Here is an 18,259-nt window from a genome sequence, read left to right on the forward strand (position 1 = left end):
TCTGCACTGCATTGGTGCACAACTCTGAAATCCTTATAAAGTGTCAGCAGCTCTCCTCACAGCTCAGGCACACAGAACAATCCTTGTCCTCTCCTCAGGCACACAGAACAATCCTTTTCCAGCCCAGAACCAAGGACAGCATTGCAGCTTCAGCCCCAAAAAGTGCAAACAGCAGAGAATTGAGGAGAGCAGCCGGGAGGGTGGGACTGCAGAACCTGGAGCTGGACTTGGACAATTAACCACAATATGGAAATGGACCCAAACTTATAAAAGTGCCATAACTTGTGACTCAGGGTCCATCCTGGTGTAGAGCCCTGGCCAGGCTCTTGCAGTGCCCAAGGTGCACCCTGTGAATGCCTTTAATAAATGCCCTGTACTTTGTTCCTGTAGCTCTGCCCAGCCCTGCTCCAGGAGCCCCCCAAGGCACCCCCAGCCCAGCCTCACTCAGGGCTGAGGGGTGGCACAGCCCCGGTGCCGCTGCTGCCCCTGTGCTGTCCCCAGGCACTCACCAGAGGGGGAGATGTGTCTCCAGGAGATGGAGGGCTCTGGTTTCCCCGTGGCCAGGCACACCAGGGTGACGTTGCTGCCCTCGTTCACCACGATGTCGCTGGAGATCCGGAATATCTTGGGAGAGACTGCAACGACAGGGACAGGGCTGTCAGGGGGGCTGGCACAGACATCTTTGATGGAAAACCCTTTCCTGAGGACTTTTCCTCCTGAGAGGCTGAGAGGCCTCAGGAGCAAAATGCAAACAATGGTTATCTGCTGCTGAGGAATGCAACAGGTGGGTCTGGGATTGGGCTCATGTGGTTGTTTCTAATTAATGACCAATCACAGTCAGCTGGCTCAGACAGAGAGCTGAGCCACAAACCTTTGTTATCATTCTTTGCTATTCTATTCTTAGCCAGCCTTCTGATGAAATCCTTTCTTCTGTTCTTTTAGTACAGTTTTAATGTAATATATATCATAAAATAATAAATCAGCCTTGTGAACCATGGAGTCAGATCCTCATCTCTTCCCTCATCCAAGAACCCCAGTGAACACGGTCACACACCAGCAGGGACACAGCACACACAGGGCCCAAGGGACCCTGCAGAACCTCCCCCAGGAGCTCAGCCCTGGTTCCAAACCCCACAAGCACAGGCAGCATTTTCCTGTGTGTGTGCACAGAGCTCCTGGAAGAAGGATGCTCCTACTAAAGGGAAGGCTGAGCTTGCTCCTGGCGGTTTGCGAAGGAGACAAAATTGGGTTTTTCTGGTGCTTTTAAAAATTAATGATGCTGTTCCAGCCACTCTGTGTGCACCTGGAGAATCCGAGCTGCTCGCAGAGAGGACTAAACCACATTTATTGTGTTGTTTCCTCTTGCTCTGGGGCTCGTCCATTCCCCTAACCCAAGTGCTGTCCAGCTGGGGCTTTTCTCTCCCTGGTTTTGCTGTGTGCCAGCCCCAATCCCCCCACAGGTTTTGCTGAAGCCACGAAGATCTGGCCCACAAGAGCTGTGCAGGCTTTTGCTGCATTCTGGGGCTTCTCAGCAGGAACTCTCCAGTCTTTCTGAGGGGAGATTGGAGCTGTGACATGGTGGAAGGTGGAGAATTTTCCAGATTTACAGAGTGCAGATTAAGTGATTTCCTCTTAAGTACGAGCTTTGTTCCATTCCTAATTGACTGGGCTCTCCTTTAATCTGGGCTTTACAGCGAGGAAATTAAATCAAAGCTCGTTGAGGATGTCTGTAAGTCTCGTTACAATGACACCGAGCAGGTCACAGCACTGGTGCATTTCCAAAACAGAATTAGAAAAGGAATGAATCTGCGAGGTCCATTAATTAGAACAACCCCCAGACAAGCAGGGAGCTGCAGGCCTGCTGCACAGTGTAATCCTGTCAGATGACACGAGCGATGCAGCCTGAGCCGGGCTGATGGCAAACCCTGGGTGTTGTTATTGGCAGAGATTTCCCAGGAACATCGTCCTGCCAGCCATGGAAATTGGCTCCCACAGCATTTCTGGAGCCTCACAGTTTGAGACAAATCAGGATTTCTGCTGTATCAGTATGCTGCTAATTTTTCTGCTATTTACTGCCTGATAGGGATCATTACATTCAGATCACTAAAATCTGCGGAATTTATTAATTATGTCTCCAATATGTGTGCAGCATCACAATGGAATGTTAATATTTATTAGGAATTAAAAAATGTTTGTTTTGCATCCGCATTTCTTCCCACACCTCCGAAGACTCTGATCTAGGAGCAGATTTGGCATTTAAAATCTGCTCTGCTGAGCCTGGAGTGCACATTAAACCCATCACAGAGCTGCTCCCCACTTCAGCAGCTCCTGCCTCCCATCCAGATCACGTGGAGCTGTGAAGGTCAGGGGAAAAATTAAATAAAGCAGCAAATAAACATTTATTCAGAAAATGGATTAACAGAAGGCCAGAGAAATGAGATAATAAACAAGGAGGGAAGAGGAATTAAACTCCCAAGGAAATTTGGTGCGGGGGTCCAGCGTGGAAAGTGCTTTGTAATTGTCTGGATTTTTCTTTTTTAATGTTAAATTAAAACATTAATTTAATGTTAATGTTTTAGAGTAAACCCTTCCCTTTTTGCACAATGTTTTGAACCTAAACCTTCCCTTTTTGGACAGGGTGTGTGACCAAAGGCTGAGGGAACCAGGGATGTTCATCCATGGGAAAAGGAGGCTCAGGAGGGACCTGAGCTCACCTGGTTCCAGGATTTACAGGATTCAAGCAGGTGGAGACCCCTTCTCAATGCAGCCCAGTGGGTTGGGAGGGGGCTGGAGATTTTTGTCAGGGATGTGACTCAGAAGGTCCTGGCTGGGCTGACAGTCCCCCAGTTCCACAATTCCACAATGAATTTCACAGTTCCTCAATTAATTCCACAGTGAATTCCAAAATGAATTCCACAATGAATTCCACAATGAATTCCACAATGAATTCAGCAATGAATTCCACAATTCCACAATTGATTTCACAATTCCACAATTAATTCCACAGTGAATTCCACAATGAATTTCACAATGAATTCCACAATGAATTCAACAATGAATTCCACAATTCCACAATTAATTTCACAATTCCTCAATGAATTCCACAATGAATTCCACAATGAATTCCACAATTCCCCAATGAATTCCACAATCAATTCCCTCCAGCAGCCCATCCTTGGCAGCAGCAGGAACTGCCCAGACCAATTCCAAAATTAATTTCACAATTCCTCAATTATTTCCACAGTGAATTCCACAATGAATTCCACAATTCCACCATGAATTCCACAATGAATTCCACAATGAATTCCACAATTCCACAATGAATTCCACAATTCCATAATGATTTCCACACTGAATTCCACAATGAATTCCACAATTCCCCAATGAATTCCCCAATGAATTCCACAATTCTACAATGAATTCCCCAATGAATTCCCCAATGAATTCTACAATGAATTCTACAATGAATTCCCCAATGAATTCCACAATTCCATAATGAATTCCCCAATGAATTCCCCAATAAATTCCACAATGAATTCCACAATTCCATAATGAATTCTACAATGAATTCCCCAATGAATTCCACAATTCCCCAATGAATTCCCCAATGAATTCCACAATGCATTCCCCAATGAATTCCCCAATGAATTCCACAATTCCCCAATGAATTCCCCAATGAATTCCACAATTCCATAATGAATTCCCCAATGAATTCCCCAATAAATTCCACAATGAATTCCACAATTCCATAATGAATTCTACAATGAATTCCCCAATGAATTCCACAATTCCCCAATGAATTCCACAATGAATTCCACAATTCCCCAATGCATTCCCCAATGAATTCCACAATGAATTCCACAATGATTTCCACAATGCATTCCACAATTCCCCAATGAATTCCCCAATGAATTCCCCAATTCCCCAATGCATTCCCCAATGAATTCCGCAATCAGTTCCCTCCCTGAGCCCACCCCTGGCAGCAGCAGCCGGAGCTGCCCAGGCCCTGGGGGTGGCTGTCCCCTCCCTCCCTGAGCCCCCAGTGCTGCAGGGGCACCCTGGGGGCCCTGCTGGGCTGAGCTGCCTGCTGGAGGGGCTGGGAGCAGCTGGGAGCCCTGGGTTCCCCTGGGAACAGGATAAATGGATTCCATCAGCGTGGGGAACAGCTGGGAATCACTGCCAGGACACAGGAAACAGATTCGTGCTCTGCTCTTTGGGCATTATAATTGGTTTCTATGAGAAATCCACTGAAAAGTTAAGCTGTGCTTAGGAGGGTGATTAAGCTCCATTCCCACTCACTGAGAATCCTCAGCCTTCCCTGCCCCAAACCCCCCTCCCTGCCTCATGGGCTCAGGAATTTGAGCCTGGCAGGAAAACCCCGAATTCCTGTTCTTTCCTTCTCCTGTTCTTCCCACTGTAATCAGGAGGACAAAGCAACTTGTGCCTGGAAAACCGCACACAGCCAGAACAGTCAAACCATGGAATTATGGAATCATTAAGGCTGGAAAAGAGCACTAAGAACATCATGTCCAACCATCATTTTGAGGAGGACAAAAAGGGGAAAACACAACAGGTAATCAAAGGAAAGGTTTGAGGAGAAAACCAAACCCGATGCAGGTTGCAATGGAACAGTTAAATGTTGTTAAAATGGTTCACAATGTCAGGATTGCAGAGAATCTCCCTAAAAGCTGGACTGTGCAAGGCTCACTCTGCCAGGTGAAAGTTCTGTGCTGCAAAATCCACAACTGCCATCAAGGAGCAGCTTGGAAGGCTCCCAGAAACTGGGAACCACTGCAGGGGTTAAACCTGCCTGGATTTCACCAGGGGCTCCACATTATTTCTGTGATGAAATCCCAGAATGGTTTGGGTTGGAAGGGAACTCAGAGCCCCCCAGTGCCAGCCCTGCCATGGCAGGGACACCTCCCACTGTCCCAGGGTGTCCCAGTGTCCAGCCTGGCCTGGGGCACTGCCAGGGATCCTGGGGCAGCCACAGCTGCTCTGGGCACCTGTGCCAGGGCCTGCCCACCCTGCCAGGAACAATTCCCAATTCCCAATGTCCCATCCCACCCTGCCAGGAACAATTCCCAATTCCCAGTGTCCCATCCAGCCCTGCCCTCTGGCACTGGGAGCCATTCCCTGTGTGCTGTCCCTCCATCCCTGGTAAAATAAATCCTCACCTCCCTGGCAAACCCAGGCACTGTTCCCATCCTCAGCCCTGGAAACAGTACTGACCCCCTGACCACTGGATGCCACACCCCAAATTCCTGATTTTAAACTAAAACCAACCCTAAACATCCCCAAGAATTATTTTCAGCAAACTACTTTGTGTGGTTGAACATCTTGCATCCTAAGTATCGACCATAAAAAAAAGATAACTGTGCTTTTTAGGGTTGTAACTTTTTTTATAAATAGTTACTGAAAATCGCTCTGTTTTTTATAGTTTTTATATTTTTTTTTCATTTCATACTCAGATGAGCTCAATATTTACAGAGCAGTGAAATGCCCCCACCACAAACACCCTTTCCAGAGTGTGTTGAGCACAGGTTTAAACGAGGAGAGCTTTTGCAGCAGGAGCCCTCCCCTCTGACAATCAGTCACCAGCGGGGACAGCTCCCAGCCCTTTTGCCTTTGCATTTCCATGATTAGTTCCTCGAGGCACTTTGATTGAAGAGCGTTGCCTAAAGGTCTCCACCTCCTCCTAATTAAACACAATTTGTCTCAAACACAGCAGCTTTGGCAAAGTGGGGCTGAGGAAATAAATGATGGGTGGGCTGGGAAGAGAAATGGTTTCATCTGCAGCCCTCATTTATTTCCAATTCCTGCCAGCGCCCAGGCGTGACACAAGGACTACAAAAGTGGCACTTCCCTAAGCTGGGGAGGAATCTTCTCCCTTCTTGAGATCCGTGGCAGTCACTATCATCTCTGCACACTCACGGGGCACCACTGGTGCTCAGAACTCTATCATCACCCCTTTGCTGTGCTCAGCTTACCTGAGACCAATCTGAGCACATTGTCAGGCTGTGAGTGGAAAAGGAACGGCCCCGTTTGGGGATTCTGTGCCACTGAACCTCACTGGGGTGAGACCTGACTCTGTGGCCTGTGCCTTCCACCCTTCCTCCTGCAGGGCAGTTCATCTGTCCCAGGGACACTCCTGGGATGTCTGTTTGTCTGTCTGTCCCAGTGGGACACCCCTGGGATGTCTGTCTGTCCCCACTCCTGGTATGTCCGTCTGTCCCAGTGGGACACTCCTGGGATGTCCCTCTGTCCTGGTAGGACACCCCTGGCATGTCCGTCTGTCCCAATGGGACACTCCTGGCATGTCCGTCTGTCCCAGTGGGACATCCCTGGGATGTCCGTCTGTCCCCACTCCTGGCATGTCCGTCTGTCCCAGTGGGACACCCCTGGCATGTCCGTCTGTCTCCACTCCTGGCATGTCCGTCTGTCCCAGTGGGACACCCCTGGCATGTCCGTCTGTCCCCACCCCTGGCGTGTCCGTCTGTCCCAGTGGGACACTCCTGGCATGTCCGTCTGTCCCCACTCCTGGCATGTCCGTCTGTCCCAGTGGGACGCTCCAGGACCACAGAGCGTGAGGAGCAGGAGGTGCAGCTCAGCTTTCCCCGCTCCCTGGAAAAGCTTTCAGACGCTCCACGAGCCCCTTTCAGCGAGCGACGCTCTGCAATCAGAGCTCTGCCAACTGTTTAATCATGGAAATGGAGCCAAAAAGTCATAAAGGGCAAAAATAATGACAAAAAAAGCGACCTCCCGGTGGCTGGAGCCAAAGCCCTCCCAGCTGGGCACTGATTGCTGCTGAGCAGGGCCCCATTGCTGGGGCCGGGACAGGGCTCTGCAGAGGCAGGGCTGCCTCTCCAGGCAGCACCAGCAAAGAGGGGAGGCTGTGAATTGTTTCCTGGGCTCTGGCACAGGCTGCCCACAGAACCTGGGGCTGCCCCTGCAATGCCCAAGGCCAGGCTGGATGGGGCTGGAGAGGAGAGGTCATAACTATGAAAACAGTCCAAGGTTGAAATAACACAGGATTTAATCTGGTAAAACCAGTGCTCCCCTGGATTCATTTCATAACCTGGCTATGGCAAGACAAGAGGAGAAGAGTTTGCCCAGGGTAAGAAAGGGACAGCTGGGTGGGGCAGGATGAACACTGGTCAGTTAAACAGAGCCTGCATAAATCTGAATAAATCAGTCTGAACATCTCCAAAAGCCCCTGGTCCCAGGAAGCTCCTGAAGGCCTCTGTGATTAAGGGAGGCCAATGGAACCCCAGCAAAACCCCACAAATATCCCAGCTCATGGATCCCAGCAAACACCTCCACCTTCCTCAGGCCACACTGGCCCTGCTCCTCCTGAAGGTGTCAGAAAGCTGCTGTTATTACATAAGGACACACACATTATCCCCTTAAAACCCCTCTGCTCCCCTTTCCAGCCCAACCTAAGTCCTGCAAGGTTCGATTTCCAACCAGCAGCGAGAGCACCACTGTTTGCTCAGCCAGAAAAGCAATAAAATGTAATAATTCAAAATAAACTCGGATTTCCCTTTCTTTATGCTCGCAGACAAAGGAAGAGCTGCACCCAGGGTGTGCAGGCTGCTGGCTGCTGAAGGGGCTGGGCAAGTTTGGAGTCAGAAAACCACGGAATTATGGAATATCCTGGGTTGGAGGGGCCCCCATGGATCATCAGTCCCAGCCCTGGCCCTGCACAGACACCCCAATGATCCCACCCTGTGCTCCTGGAGCTCTGGCACTGCCCAGCACCTTCTGGGGGAAAAGCCTTTCCCTAAAATCCAACCTAAACCTGCCCTGGCCCAGCTCCAGCCACCCCTGTCCCTGTCCCAGGGGTTGGAGTTTGTACACTCAAATTGGGATGTGCATCTTTTAAACACAAATTCCAATGGACGTGGGCAAAGGGATTTTCACTGAAGGATTCCTGCCACACAAGAAGTGCCAAGAAAAGAGTTCTAGACTGGAAAATTAGAGGTAAAACCTCATCACTGCTCCTTACAGGCAAAATGAGAATATTAGAGGGTTGTGACAGGTAAACAGTGATATACCTGTTGCTGCTCATGCTGTCACAGGAACTAAATAAAAGAGCTGTAATGATCTGAGATGATTCCTTGTAACTCTGCATTTTTCCTTTTGGAGAACTCTACAGGTTCAGTCTCTCTCCAGCAAGCCTGAATGACAGATTTACATCGTATTCCTAAGATAGTTATTAAAATAATTTCCCTTGACAGTTCTCTGGCTGCATCACTCCCCCTTCCCTGCATCCCAGCCATATGGCTCTGCTTACTCCCCATTTTAAGCGTTTTGCTCTGGTGTGAAAAGCAATTCCTGGTCCTTTCCTGTCAGCCCCAGTTCTCTCTAGAGCACAGCCCCACAGAATATTCAGAGCTAAAAGGGACCCCCAAGGACCACTGACTCCAGTCCTCAGGGAATTCCACCACGGAGCTGCTGCAGGGCTGGAGCCCCTCTGGAGCCAGGCTGGGACACCTGGGGGTGCTCCCCTGGAGAGGAGAAGGATCCAGGGAGAGCTCAGAGCCCCTGGCAGGGCCTGAAGGGGCTCCAGGAGAGCTGGAGAGGGACTGGGGACAGGGGATGGAGGGACAGGACACAGGGAATGGCTGCCAGTGCCAGAGGGCAGGGATGGATGGGACATTGGGAATTGGGAATTGTTCCCTGGCACAGGTGCCCAGAGCAGCTGTGGCTGCCCCTGGATCCCTGCAGTGCCCAAGGCCAGGCTGGACACTGGGGCTGGGAGCACCTGGGACAGTGGGAGGTGTCCCTGCCAGGGCAGGGGTGGGATGAGATGGGATTCAAGGTCCCTCTCAGTGCAGCCCAGCCTGGGATTTTGTGACCTTGCAGCTCAATTACACAATTCCCTTTGGATGTCACTGCCTGCCCTGTCCCTTTCTCCTCACCTCACAGGGAAGGGACCCCACCCTCCCCATGGACACCCTGATGTGATTTCCAGTGTGAAGCAGCTGCTCCTCCCTGTGAGAATTCCCTGGGAGAATTCCCTGATAGAATTCCCTAATAGAATTCCCTGATAGAATTCCCTGTGAGAATTCCCTGCCCCAGGGATGGAACCTTCCCCACTCAGACTGAGCCAGAAGAGGGAGGCAGCACCAGCCCTGCCCAGCCCAGCAGTGCCTCCCCAGCTGCCCTTCCTGAGCTGTGCTGCTGCCCTGGCACAGGGCACAGCCACCCTCACGCTGCCCAAGTGCTGCTCCTTCCCTCATTTCTGTGTTTGATTTCTCCTGTCCCTCCTGTCCCTATAGGATTCCAGCTCACTGATCCCAGAGCCCTGTGAAATCCATCATTAGGGCTCTGCAGCCTGCTGTCACAGCGCTCACACTCTGGGGTCACTGGCAAACTGCAGAGGGGTGATCTGGGGCACATCACCCCACCCATGCACTGCCATCCCTCTGAGCCCTCCTGGGACCCCCAGGGCCCCTCCAGGCCCCTCTGCACTGTCGGGATTCAGGACATCCCTCTGGCTGTCCTGCACTGCCAGGACCCTGCCAGGGGGCTCACAGAGCCCAGGACCCTGTGACTCTGATCATGACTCATGGAAAAAGTTACCAACCTTGTATGAGGATCTGCAAGCCATGAAAGTATAAATAGAGTAATAATTAGTTTGTCACGAGGTGGAAAAAGAGATTTTTTGGGGTTTTTAGAATAGGGGTTCAGGAGGCAAGATAAAGGAATCTGGGCATGTCCAGCCTTTCTCCTTCTTCTTCTTCTTGGCCTCCATCTCCTGCTGTGATGGTGGCACTTTTGCATTGGTTTAGAGCAGAAGCTCAGTGTCTAACATGGGTGATAGGTATTGGGAAGTTATTGTAAATATTGTACAGGTAGTTTTTAGTAAAAAAGGATAACACTGCCCAGGGGCAGGCAGAGTGTGTCTGTCTGTCCTGCTGAGCAGACCTGGGCGGGACAGGAGAAAGAATTTTATAGATAAGGAACAATAAACAACCCTGAGAACGAGAAATGAAGAGCTCTGACTCCTGCTTCGACCGCCAGGCTGAGAAAAGAGACTTTCTAACACATCTGACAAGGTAAAGCCCAGAAACTGCACAGGGAGTTACTGATGGTCATTCCCTTGGTGATATTTGGAACTGCTGTGCACCCACCCTGCAGCACTTTGGTCTGGCTGTGTCTAATTTTTAGACAGGAAAGGCAGGGCCAGCTGTGTTTGCCTCACCCTAGCGTGGGGTTGGGCTGCCATGCACGGTCAGCCTCCCCTGGCAGGGAAGTTAGGCTGGGCTTTGGTGGGCCAGCACTAAAAATGAGTGTGGCTCATTCAGCCCCTGTTGCCATGGGGTGGTTTATGAGATGATGGCTCTCTGCTTGTCCTGTACACAAATATATCTGTGACCATGTTCACAGGGGTCTGAGGATGAGGGAAGAGACGAGGATCTGACTCCATGTTTCAGAAGGCTGATTTATTATTTTATGATATATATTACATTAAAACTATACTAAAAGAATGGAAAAAAAATTTCATCAGAAAGCTGGCTAAGAATAGAAAAAGAAAGAATGATAACAAAGGTTTGTGTCTCAGACAGAAAGTCCGAGCCAGCTGACTGTGATTGGCCATTAATTAGAAACATCCAACATGAGCTAATCAAAGATCCACCTGTTGCATTCCACAGCAGCAGATAACCATTGTTTGCATTTTGTTCTTGAGGCTTCTCAGCTTCTCAAGAGGAAAAATCCTAAAAAAAAGATTTTTCATAAAAGATGTCTGTGACATATAATCTGAGCAAATTTCCACTGCTCCACTCAGTCCAAGGGAGAACAGGCTTCCTCCCTGGATTAAGTCAGCGGATACAAATTTATTCAGTATTTATTTTTGTTCTCACCACAAAGGCTAGAAATTAGTAATGATTATCTAACACTGAAACCTGGAATTGCTTTCCACATTATTAATTCCTCCTCTTGAGCTGCTGCAGAGCTGCCCCCATCCCACGGAAACGCGTGGGGAGTGGTGTGATTTAATCTTCCTGACACTGCAGTGGCATGGGAACTGCTGGGATTAATGGGGATTAATGGCATTATTAATATTCATATTCTACAGACAGTTAGCAGTGAATTGCCACAGCACTGCTGCCTGCCCAGCAGTTTGGGATGCCTGGCCAGAGACAGGGCACAGAACTCTGCCCTTATTTCTCTGCAGGAACACAGGCTGCGTTCCGGGTCCTTCCCCAGAGGGCCCCAGCCCAGCGCTGAGATGCTATGGGACGGCTCTGCAGCACTTTGCAGGGCATTGTGCCCTTAAATCCCGGTAAATTGGGATTTTAGCGGCCAGCCCGCCGGCAATGGCCCAGGGGAGGTACCGAGAGAACAGCAGCTCCCTTGCAGGCTGTGCTGGCCTAACCAGGAGAAAATCATCCCCTGATTGTCAGAGAATTATCCAGCCTGGCATGGCAGACCCAGCCCCATGGGCACGCTGCATGGCCCCACTGGCAGAAATCCAGACAGGGGAAAACGGGCACGGATCCTGCCCCTGTGAATTACCGGGTATAAATCACTGGGTATAAATCACCGGGTATAAATTATTTGGTATAAATCACTGGGTATAAATTACCGGGTGTAAATTACTGGGTATAAATCACTGGGTATGAATTACTGGGTATAGATTATCGGGTATAAATCACTGGGTATAAATTACCAGGTATAGATTATCGGGTATAAATTATTGGGTATAAATTACCGGGTATAGATTATCGGGTAGAAATCACTGGGTATAAATTACCGGGTATAGATTATCGGGTACAAATCACTGGGTATAAATTACCCTGGGGACTGGGGACTCCAGTAACAAGGGATAAACCAAATCTGAGGAGCATCACTGGCAGCCGGACAGGCTGCTGGGCTGAGCACTCCAAACCCTGCTTCATTAGGGGCTCAATGCCCAGCTAATGCCCCTACTTCATTAGGGGCTGGGTTCCCAGCTAATGCCCCTGCTTCATTAGGGGCTGGGTTCCCAGCTAATGACCCTGCTTCATTAGGGGCTCAGTGCCCAGCTAATGAACCTGCTTCATTAGGGGCTCGGTGCCCAGCTAATGACCATTTCTCTGTGCCAAGGGGCGCACAGAAATTAATAAATTAAATAAATAAATAAATAAAATCTCAATTCTCGGGGCACCATGGCCTGGGCACCCAGAAACGAATAAATGAATAAGTAAATAAATAAACAAACAAACAAATAAGATCTCTATTCTCTGTGCTGGGGCATCACGGCCTGGGCACCCAGAAATGAATAAATGAACAAACAAGCAAATAAATAAATAACATCTCAATTCTCTGTGCCGGGGCACCATGGCCTGGGCACCCAGAAATTAATAAATGAATAAATAAATAAATAAATAAACAAACAAATAAGATCTCTATTATCTGTGCCAGGGCATCATGGCCTCAACACCCACAAATTAATAAATGAATAAATAAATAAAATCTCAATTCTCTGTGCCAGGGCACCATGGCCTGGGCACCCAGAAATTAATAAATGAATAAATAAATGAATAAATAAATAAATAAATAAATAAATAAAATATCTATTCTCTGTGCCAGGGCACCATGGCCTGGGCAGCCAGAAATTAATAAATGAATGAATAAATAAACAAATAAACAGAATCTCTATTCTCTGTGCTGGGACACCAGCCTCAGCAGCCAGAAATGAATAAATGAATAAATAAAATCTCAATCAGTTCATGGTAATTGGAAGTTAAAAGCCACTCAGCACATTCTGCTGGCCCAGGCAGTGCTGGGGGCCAGGATTGCCCTGGGACACAGTGGCAGAGTGCCAGGAGCCCCAGTGGAACTGCCTGAACTGCACTTTGTGCTTTGTCACCCCTGGACAGCCACTCCATGGGGAATTACTCAGTGTGATCCATGACAGAGCCTCAGGACAGCCCAGAGTGAGCCAAAGGAGCCCAGCCTGCTGCACCCACAACTCCCTGGGCACCCCAGAATCACAGGATCCCACACGGGTTTGGGTGAGAGGGACCCCAAAATGCACCCAGTGCCCCCCCTGCCATGGCAGGGACACCTCCCACTGTCCCAGGGTGTCCCAATGTCCAGCCTGGCCTGGGGCACTGCCAGGGACCCAGGGGCAGCCCCAGCTGCTCTGGGAATTCCATTCCTCCCCTTGCCACCCTGCCAGAAGGGAGGGAAGGGATGTCACAATCACATTGTTCCCAAAAGTCCCCCCAGGTAATAAAGGCAATGGAAACACGTCCGTGAGGGAGTGGAAACCACGCAGCACATAAATAACGATTTCCACATCCACAGGGTCTCAGGGATGTCAGGATGTGTGCTGGAGGCTGCTGCCCACCCTGTGAGTGAGCAGGAGCAGCTTGTTTCCATAAATCAATGGGAGCTTTGAGCACGGAATGATTTCTTGTTGCTAAAGGGCTCTGGGTACCTGTGCTGAGCAGGCTTATGAAGGAAATGATTTGCCATAGCTCTCAAACCCCAAACCTGGGCTGAGGAAAGTTCACTCAGAGATTGCTGTTATCACATCCAGCGATTTGGGAATATTTATGGGCAAAATATTTGGGCGTGCTAACTACATCCAATTCAGTGGGAGCACAAAACAAAGCCTCTGCTTTGAAGTGTTTGGAACAGAAAGACTTTAAACCAACCCTTTCACTGTGTAATGGAACGCTTGTGTTAATTATAATTCCTTTTGCCAGGATCTGTTTTACATAACAAAGCTAATCTGCCAACTATTAAGGAAATTTCCCCATTTTCTCTTACAGATGATAGAAGGGGAAATAATATCATATTTTAAATGCAAAGTGGAGATGATTAAAATTTCAGTCTAAATAAAATAAGAACATTTCTGAATCCTAGAGACAACAAAACAAGTAATCCACGGGGGTCAACAGAATAACTCACAATTCTCTACTTGAGCCTTTGGTATTACAAAGCTTTTTATAAGTAAGCAATTTTTAGCTGTTTATTCTGCTCCCTGTAATGTCTTCAGTGCTGCTGGCCTTGAGGCAGGTTTGGAATCAGAGGCTTAGGAACGCTCTGGTTTTATCCAGCTCCTGAAGTGCCTCTTTGTCCATTCAAATCTGCACACTCACATTCAAGTTCACGTCTCTCTCGTGAGATTTCTGTTTAATCCTTTCCTTATAAATGAACATATTAACCTGAAGGGAGAAATGTTCAAAACATCAGGTGGGGGAAAAAAAAAGAAAAAAAAAAGAAAAAAAAAAAAGAAAAAAAAAAAAAGAAGGGAAGAAGAGATTCTGTGCGTGTATCTCCTTGAGCACAGCATTCAAAATTCACCCATGGGGCTGTGCCGTGCTGCCTGCACAAATTCCAGAGCTTTTATCTGAATAGCTGGGATAAAAGACCTGTGATAAGTGGGTATAATAGGAGTTGGAGTCATATTATGGGATTGTATTACGAATCAATGCTGTGTGGTTTGATTTTGCTGTCGTTTCCTCGTCTGGAGCTAAAGATCTTGTGCTATTTATTATCCTCGTTCCTGCCTCACAAATGACCCTGTGCAGGAAATGGAGCCCCAGTAATTTCAGTCTCAGGGTTTGCATTGTGAAGCCCCTGTGAGGAAACTCCTCAGAACATCTCCCTGCAAGGTCTGCTCCCAGAAACCAGCATGGAACGTTGCAGGGTTGGGATCAAAGGAAACAACATCAGTCTCAGGCACCCAGCAAAAGGCAGAGAAAATCAGGGAATCACAGAGTCCTTCAGGTTGGAAAAACCCTCCCAGACCATGGAGTCCAACCATTCCCCCAGCACTGCCAAGGCCACCCCGAACACGGCCCCAAGTGCCACATGCACACGGCTTTGCAGCCCCTCCTGGCATGGGCACTCAGCCCTGCCCTGGACAGCTGTGCCAGTGCTGGACAGCCCTTCCAGGCAGAACTTCTCCTGATCTCCAGCTGCTGAGGTTGGAAATGCAGGATGTGGCTGGGGCTGTGTGTGTCCTATCCCCATCTATCAGAGCTGGGGCAGTTCTCTGCTGTTCATGGGCCATTAATTATTCATTATCTTCTGTCCATGGCCACTGAGTGTCCCTGCATGGCTGATCCAATCCCATCATCCCATGGGGAGATGCTCCGCCCAGGGGAGGAGCCAAGCATTCCTACCTGGGTACAATCTGAGCTTTGGGACAGCACAGCAGCCTTTGCCCCCTGCATTGCCAGAGGAGCAGCTTCTGCTGCCCTGCATTGCCAGAGGAGCAGCTTTCCTCTCCCTGCATTCCCAGAGGAGCAGCTTCTGCTGCCCTGCATTCCCAGAGGAGCAGCTTCTGCTGCCCTGCATTCCCAGAGGAGCAGCTTCTGCTGCCCTGCATTGCCAGAGGAGCAGCTTTCCTCTCCCTGCATTCCCAGAGGAGCAGCTTTCCTCTCCCCTGCATTCCCAGAGGAGCAGCTTCTGCTGCCCTGCATTCCCAGAGGAGCAGCTTTCCTCTCCCCTGCATTCCCAGAGGAGCAGCTTTCCTCTCCCCTGCATTGCCAGAGGGAGCCCAGGCCCATCTGCAGCAGCCCTGGAGCTGCAGAGGAAAACTCCCCCCTTGTGCAGGATCCCTGCTCCAGCAGAGCCACAGCTGGCACTGCAGGAGGGCTGAGCCCCCATGGGATGGGGCTGTGCCACCCCCTGACACACAGGGAGGCAGGTTGTGTTCTGACTCTGGCAGGTTTGTTTTGTATTGCTGCATTTTCATTTTATTTTTATTTTTCCTAGTAAATAATCATTATTCCTATTCCCATATCTTTGCCTGAGCCCCTGATTTCAAAATTACAAAAATTCAGAGGGAGGGGGTTTCCATTTTCCATTTTGAGGGAAGCTCCTGCCTTCCTTAGCACACACCTGTCTGTTCCAACCAGGGCACCAACTCAAACCTCCCCTGGCCCAGCCTGGGGCCCTTTCCCCCTGTCCTGTCCCTGTTCCCTGTCCCCTCAGCCTGTCCCCTCCTGTGTCCCTGCACCCCTGCCAGGGAAGGGAACCATGGGATTTGCTGCCCTGGAATCTTCAGATGGACAACTGAAGTTTTCTTCCCACCTCTAGGAAAGCTGTTCAATCAAAGATCCACTCCTTCAAATGGAGATTTTCCAGGCAGGAAACATTCAATCCCAATCCTTTAAAGCTGCCTGTCAAATTCCTCACAACTCAATGCTACAGGATGAATCTGCCACTTTACTTCTCAGTTGTTTTTTCAGTCGTCTCCAGAAGTTTTCCTAAATTAGCTCCATACATTCTTTTTAAAGACAGGCATTTGGTTCTGCTCCTTCCAACTGGTGGATTTGGCTGCTTGCAAATATCAGATATTGTCATCCTCCTCCCTTCACCCTTTCTTAGGCTACGGAATGGAAATGAAGCCGTGGGGGTTTGGGAAAGAGGAGTGTGTGCAGAACGGAGGAAATGCTCCTCATGTGTGGGGTGTGAGGAGAGGCTGCTGAGACAGAGCCATCCCCACCCCTGGTGCTTCTCCCAGAGCCACAAACCCCACGCAGAGCACTTAACATTTTTCTTCTCCAAGTTCTCAGCTCATGAATCCAAGCCGAGATGTGCCACGGAGTAAATCCCAATGGAAGAGTGGCATCCTCTCGCTCTGAGGTGGGGTTTAGAGAGAGGATGCACTGCCATTATTTCCAGTTTCAGAAATCACCTTTGCAATGCACAGCTCTGTCCCCAGCCCCTCTTTCCCAGCTGGTAAATCCTGAGGGGCTGGGCTGAGGGTCCTGTGCACTCCCGGACCCTTTCCAGGACACTGCTCCCTGTTTTCCAGCGCAGCCTCTGAGCCCAAACGTTCATTTTCCCTGGCTCAGTCCCAGGTTGTCAAAGTGCTTCAGGTCTGTGCATTTCTCCTCTTTCCTCTGCATTTCCCAAGGAGCTCCCTGCCCCTCTGCTGTTCCTGGTTTATGAATGAGCTGCTCAGCAGAGTGGGGCACTGCAGCCTGGCCACAGCCAGCTCTGGAGGGAGCTCCACACCAGCAGCTCCTGCAGCAGCCTCTGCTGAGGCACAGCTGGCACCAGCAGCCTCAGTCAGGGCCCCTGCACTGCTCAGGGAAACAATCCCATCTCTCAGGCTGACAGGAGTTTAAAAGCAGGAATAGACAAACTCCCTGCACAGTCCCTGTGCCTGGGAGAGGAGCAGCAGCACGGGCTGCAGGTGCCAGGAGTCTGCTGTCGAGGACATCTCTTATGGAAAATCCTTTCCTTAGGATTTGCCCTCCTGAGAAGCTGAGAGGCCTCAAGAACAAAATGCAAACAATGGTTATCTGCTGCTGTGGGATGCAACAGGTGGGTCTGGGATTGGCCCATGTTGGATGTTTGTAATTAATGGCCAATCACAGCCCAGCTGGCTCGGACTCTCTGAACCACAAGCCTTTGTTATCATTCTTTGCTATTCCATTCTTAGCCTTCTGATGAAATCTTTTCTTCTATTCTTTTAGTATAGTTTTAATGTAATATATATGATAAAATAATAAATCAGCCTTCTGAACCATGGAGTCAACATTCTCATCTCTCCCCTCATCCTGGGACCCCTGTGAACACCATCACAGTCTGCTCCACCAAAGGAGGGCAAGGACAAGCCCAGCCCCTGGGATCAGCTCCCCCAGCAGCAGCCATGGGGTGTGGGGTGTGCAGCCCCTCTTTCTGCAGGTATTCCACCAAAGCTCACGGCTCCTTCTGCCCCTAACCCCAGCTGCAGTTTCCCTTGGGCCCGGCCCAGCTTCACTCCTGCCACTGGAGCTTCTTCAGAGAGAAAGGGAAAGCGAAGAGGCTGACACAGAAAAGTGAAAAGTGGAGCATTTAAAGCAGCCCCCCAAAAGGACATGGTGTGTATTAATGGCATTTTGTACCTTGTTATTGTTGAATCACAGAATGGGCTGGGTGGAAGGACTCTAAATCCCATCCAGTGCCCCCCCTGCCATGGCAGGGACACCTCCCACTGTCCCAGGTGCTCCCAGTCCCAGTGTCCAGCCTGGCCTTGGGCACTGCCAGGGATCCAGGGGCACCCACAGCTGCTCTGGGCACCTGTGCCAGGGAACAATTCCCAATTCCCAATCTCCCATCCATCCCTGCCCTCTGGCACTGGCAGCCATTCCCTGTGTCCTGTCCCTCCATCCTTATCCCCAGTCCCTCTGCAGCTCTCCTGGAGCCCCTTCAGGCCCTGCCAGGGACTCTGAGCTCTGCCTGGAGCTGCTCCTCCCCAGGACTCAACAACCTCACAGAACAAATTTTGATGCTGCTGCTTTTAACTAAAAATACA

The 18,259-nt window shown here is 49.7% G+C and overlaps 1 protein-coding gene across 2 annotated transcripts in view; it reads right to left on the reverse strand.

Annotated features, from left to right (window-relative positions):
• NEGR1 (neuronal growth regulator 1) overlaps positions 1–18,259 on the reverse strand; it is a 215,882-nt gene that overhangs the window by 82,548 nt on the left and 115,075 nt on the right. For both annotated transcript variants that reach the window (XM_054638586.2, XM_054638585.2), the window contains exon 3: positions 510–635. In XM_054638586.2, the coding sequence (XP_054494561.1) occupies positions 510–635 (126 nt within the window). The remainder of the gene's footprint in view (positions 1–509; positions 636–18,259) is intronic.

Source organism: Agelaius phoeniceus, chromosome 8, assembly GCF_051311805.1.
Source record: "Agelaius phoeniceus isolate bAgePho1 chromosome 8, bAgePho1.hap1, whole genome shotgun sequence".
NCBI classification, from domain to species: Eukaryota; Metazoa; Chordata; class Aves; order Passeriformes; family Icteridae; genus Agelaius; species Agelaius phoeniceus.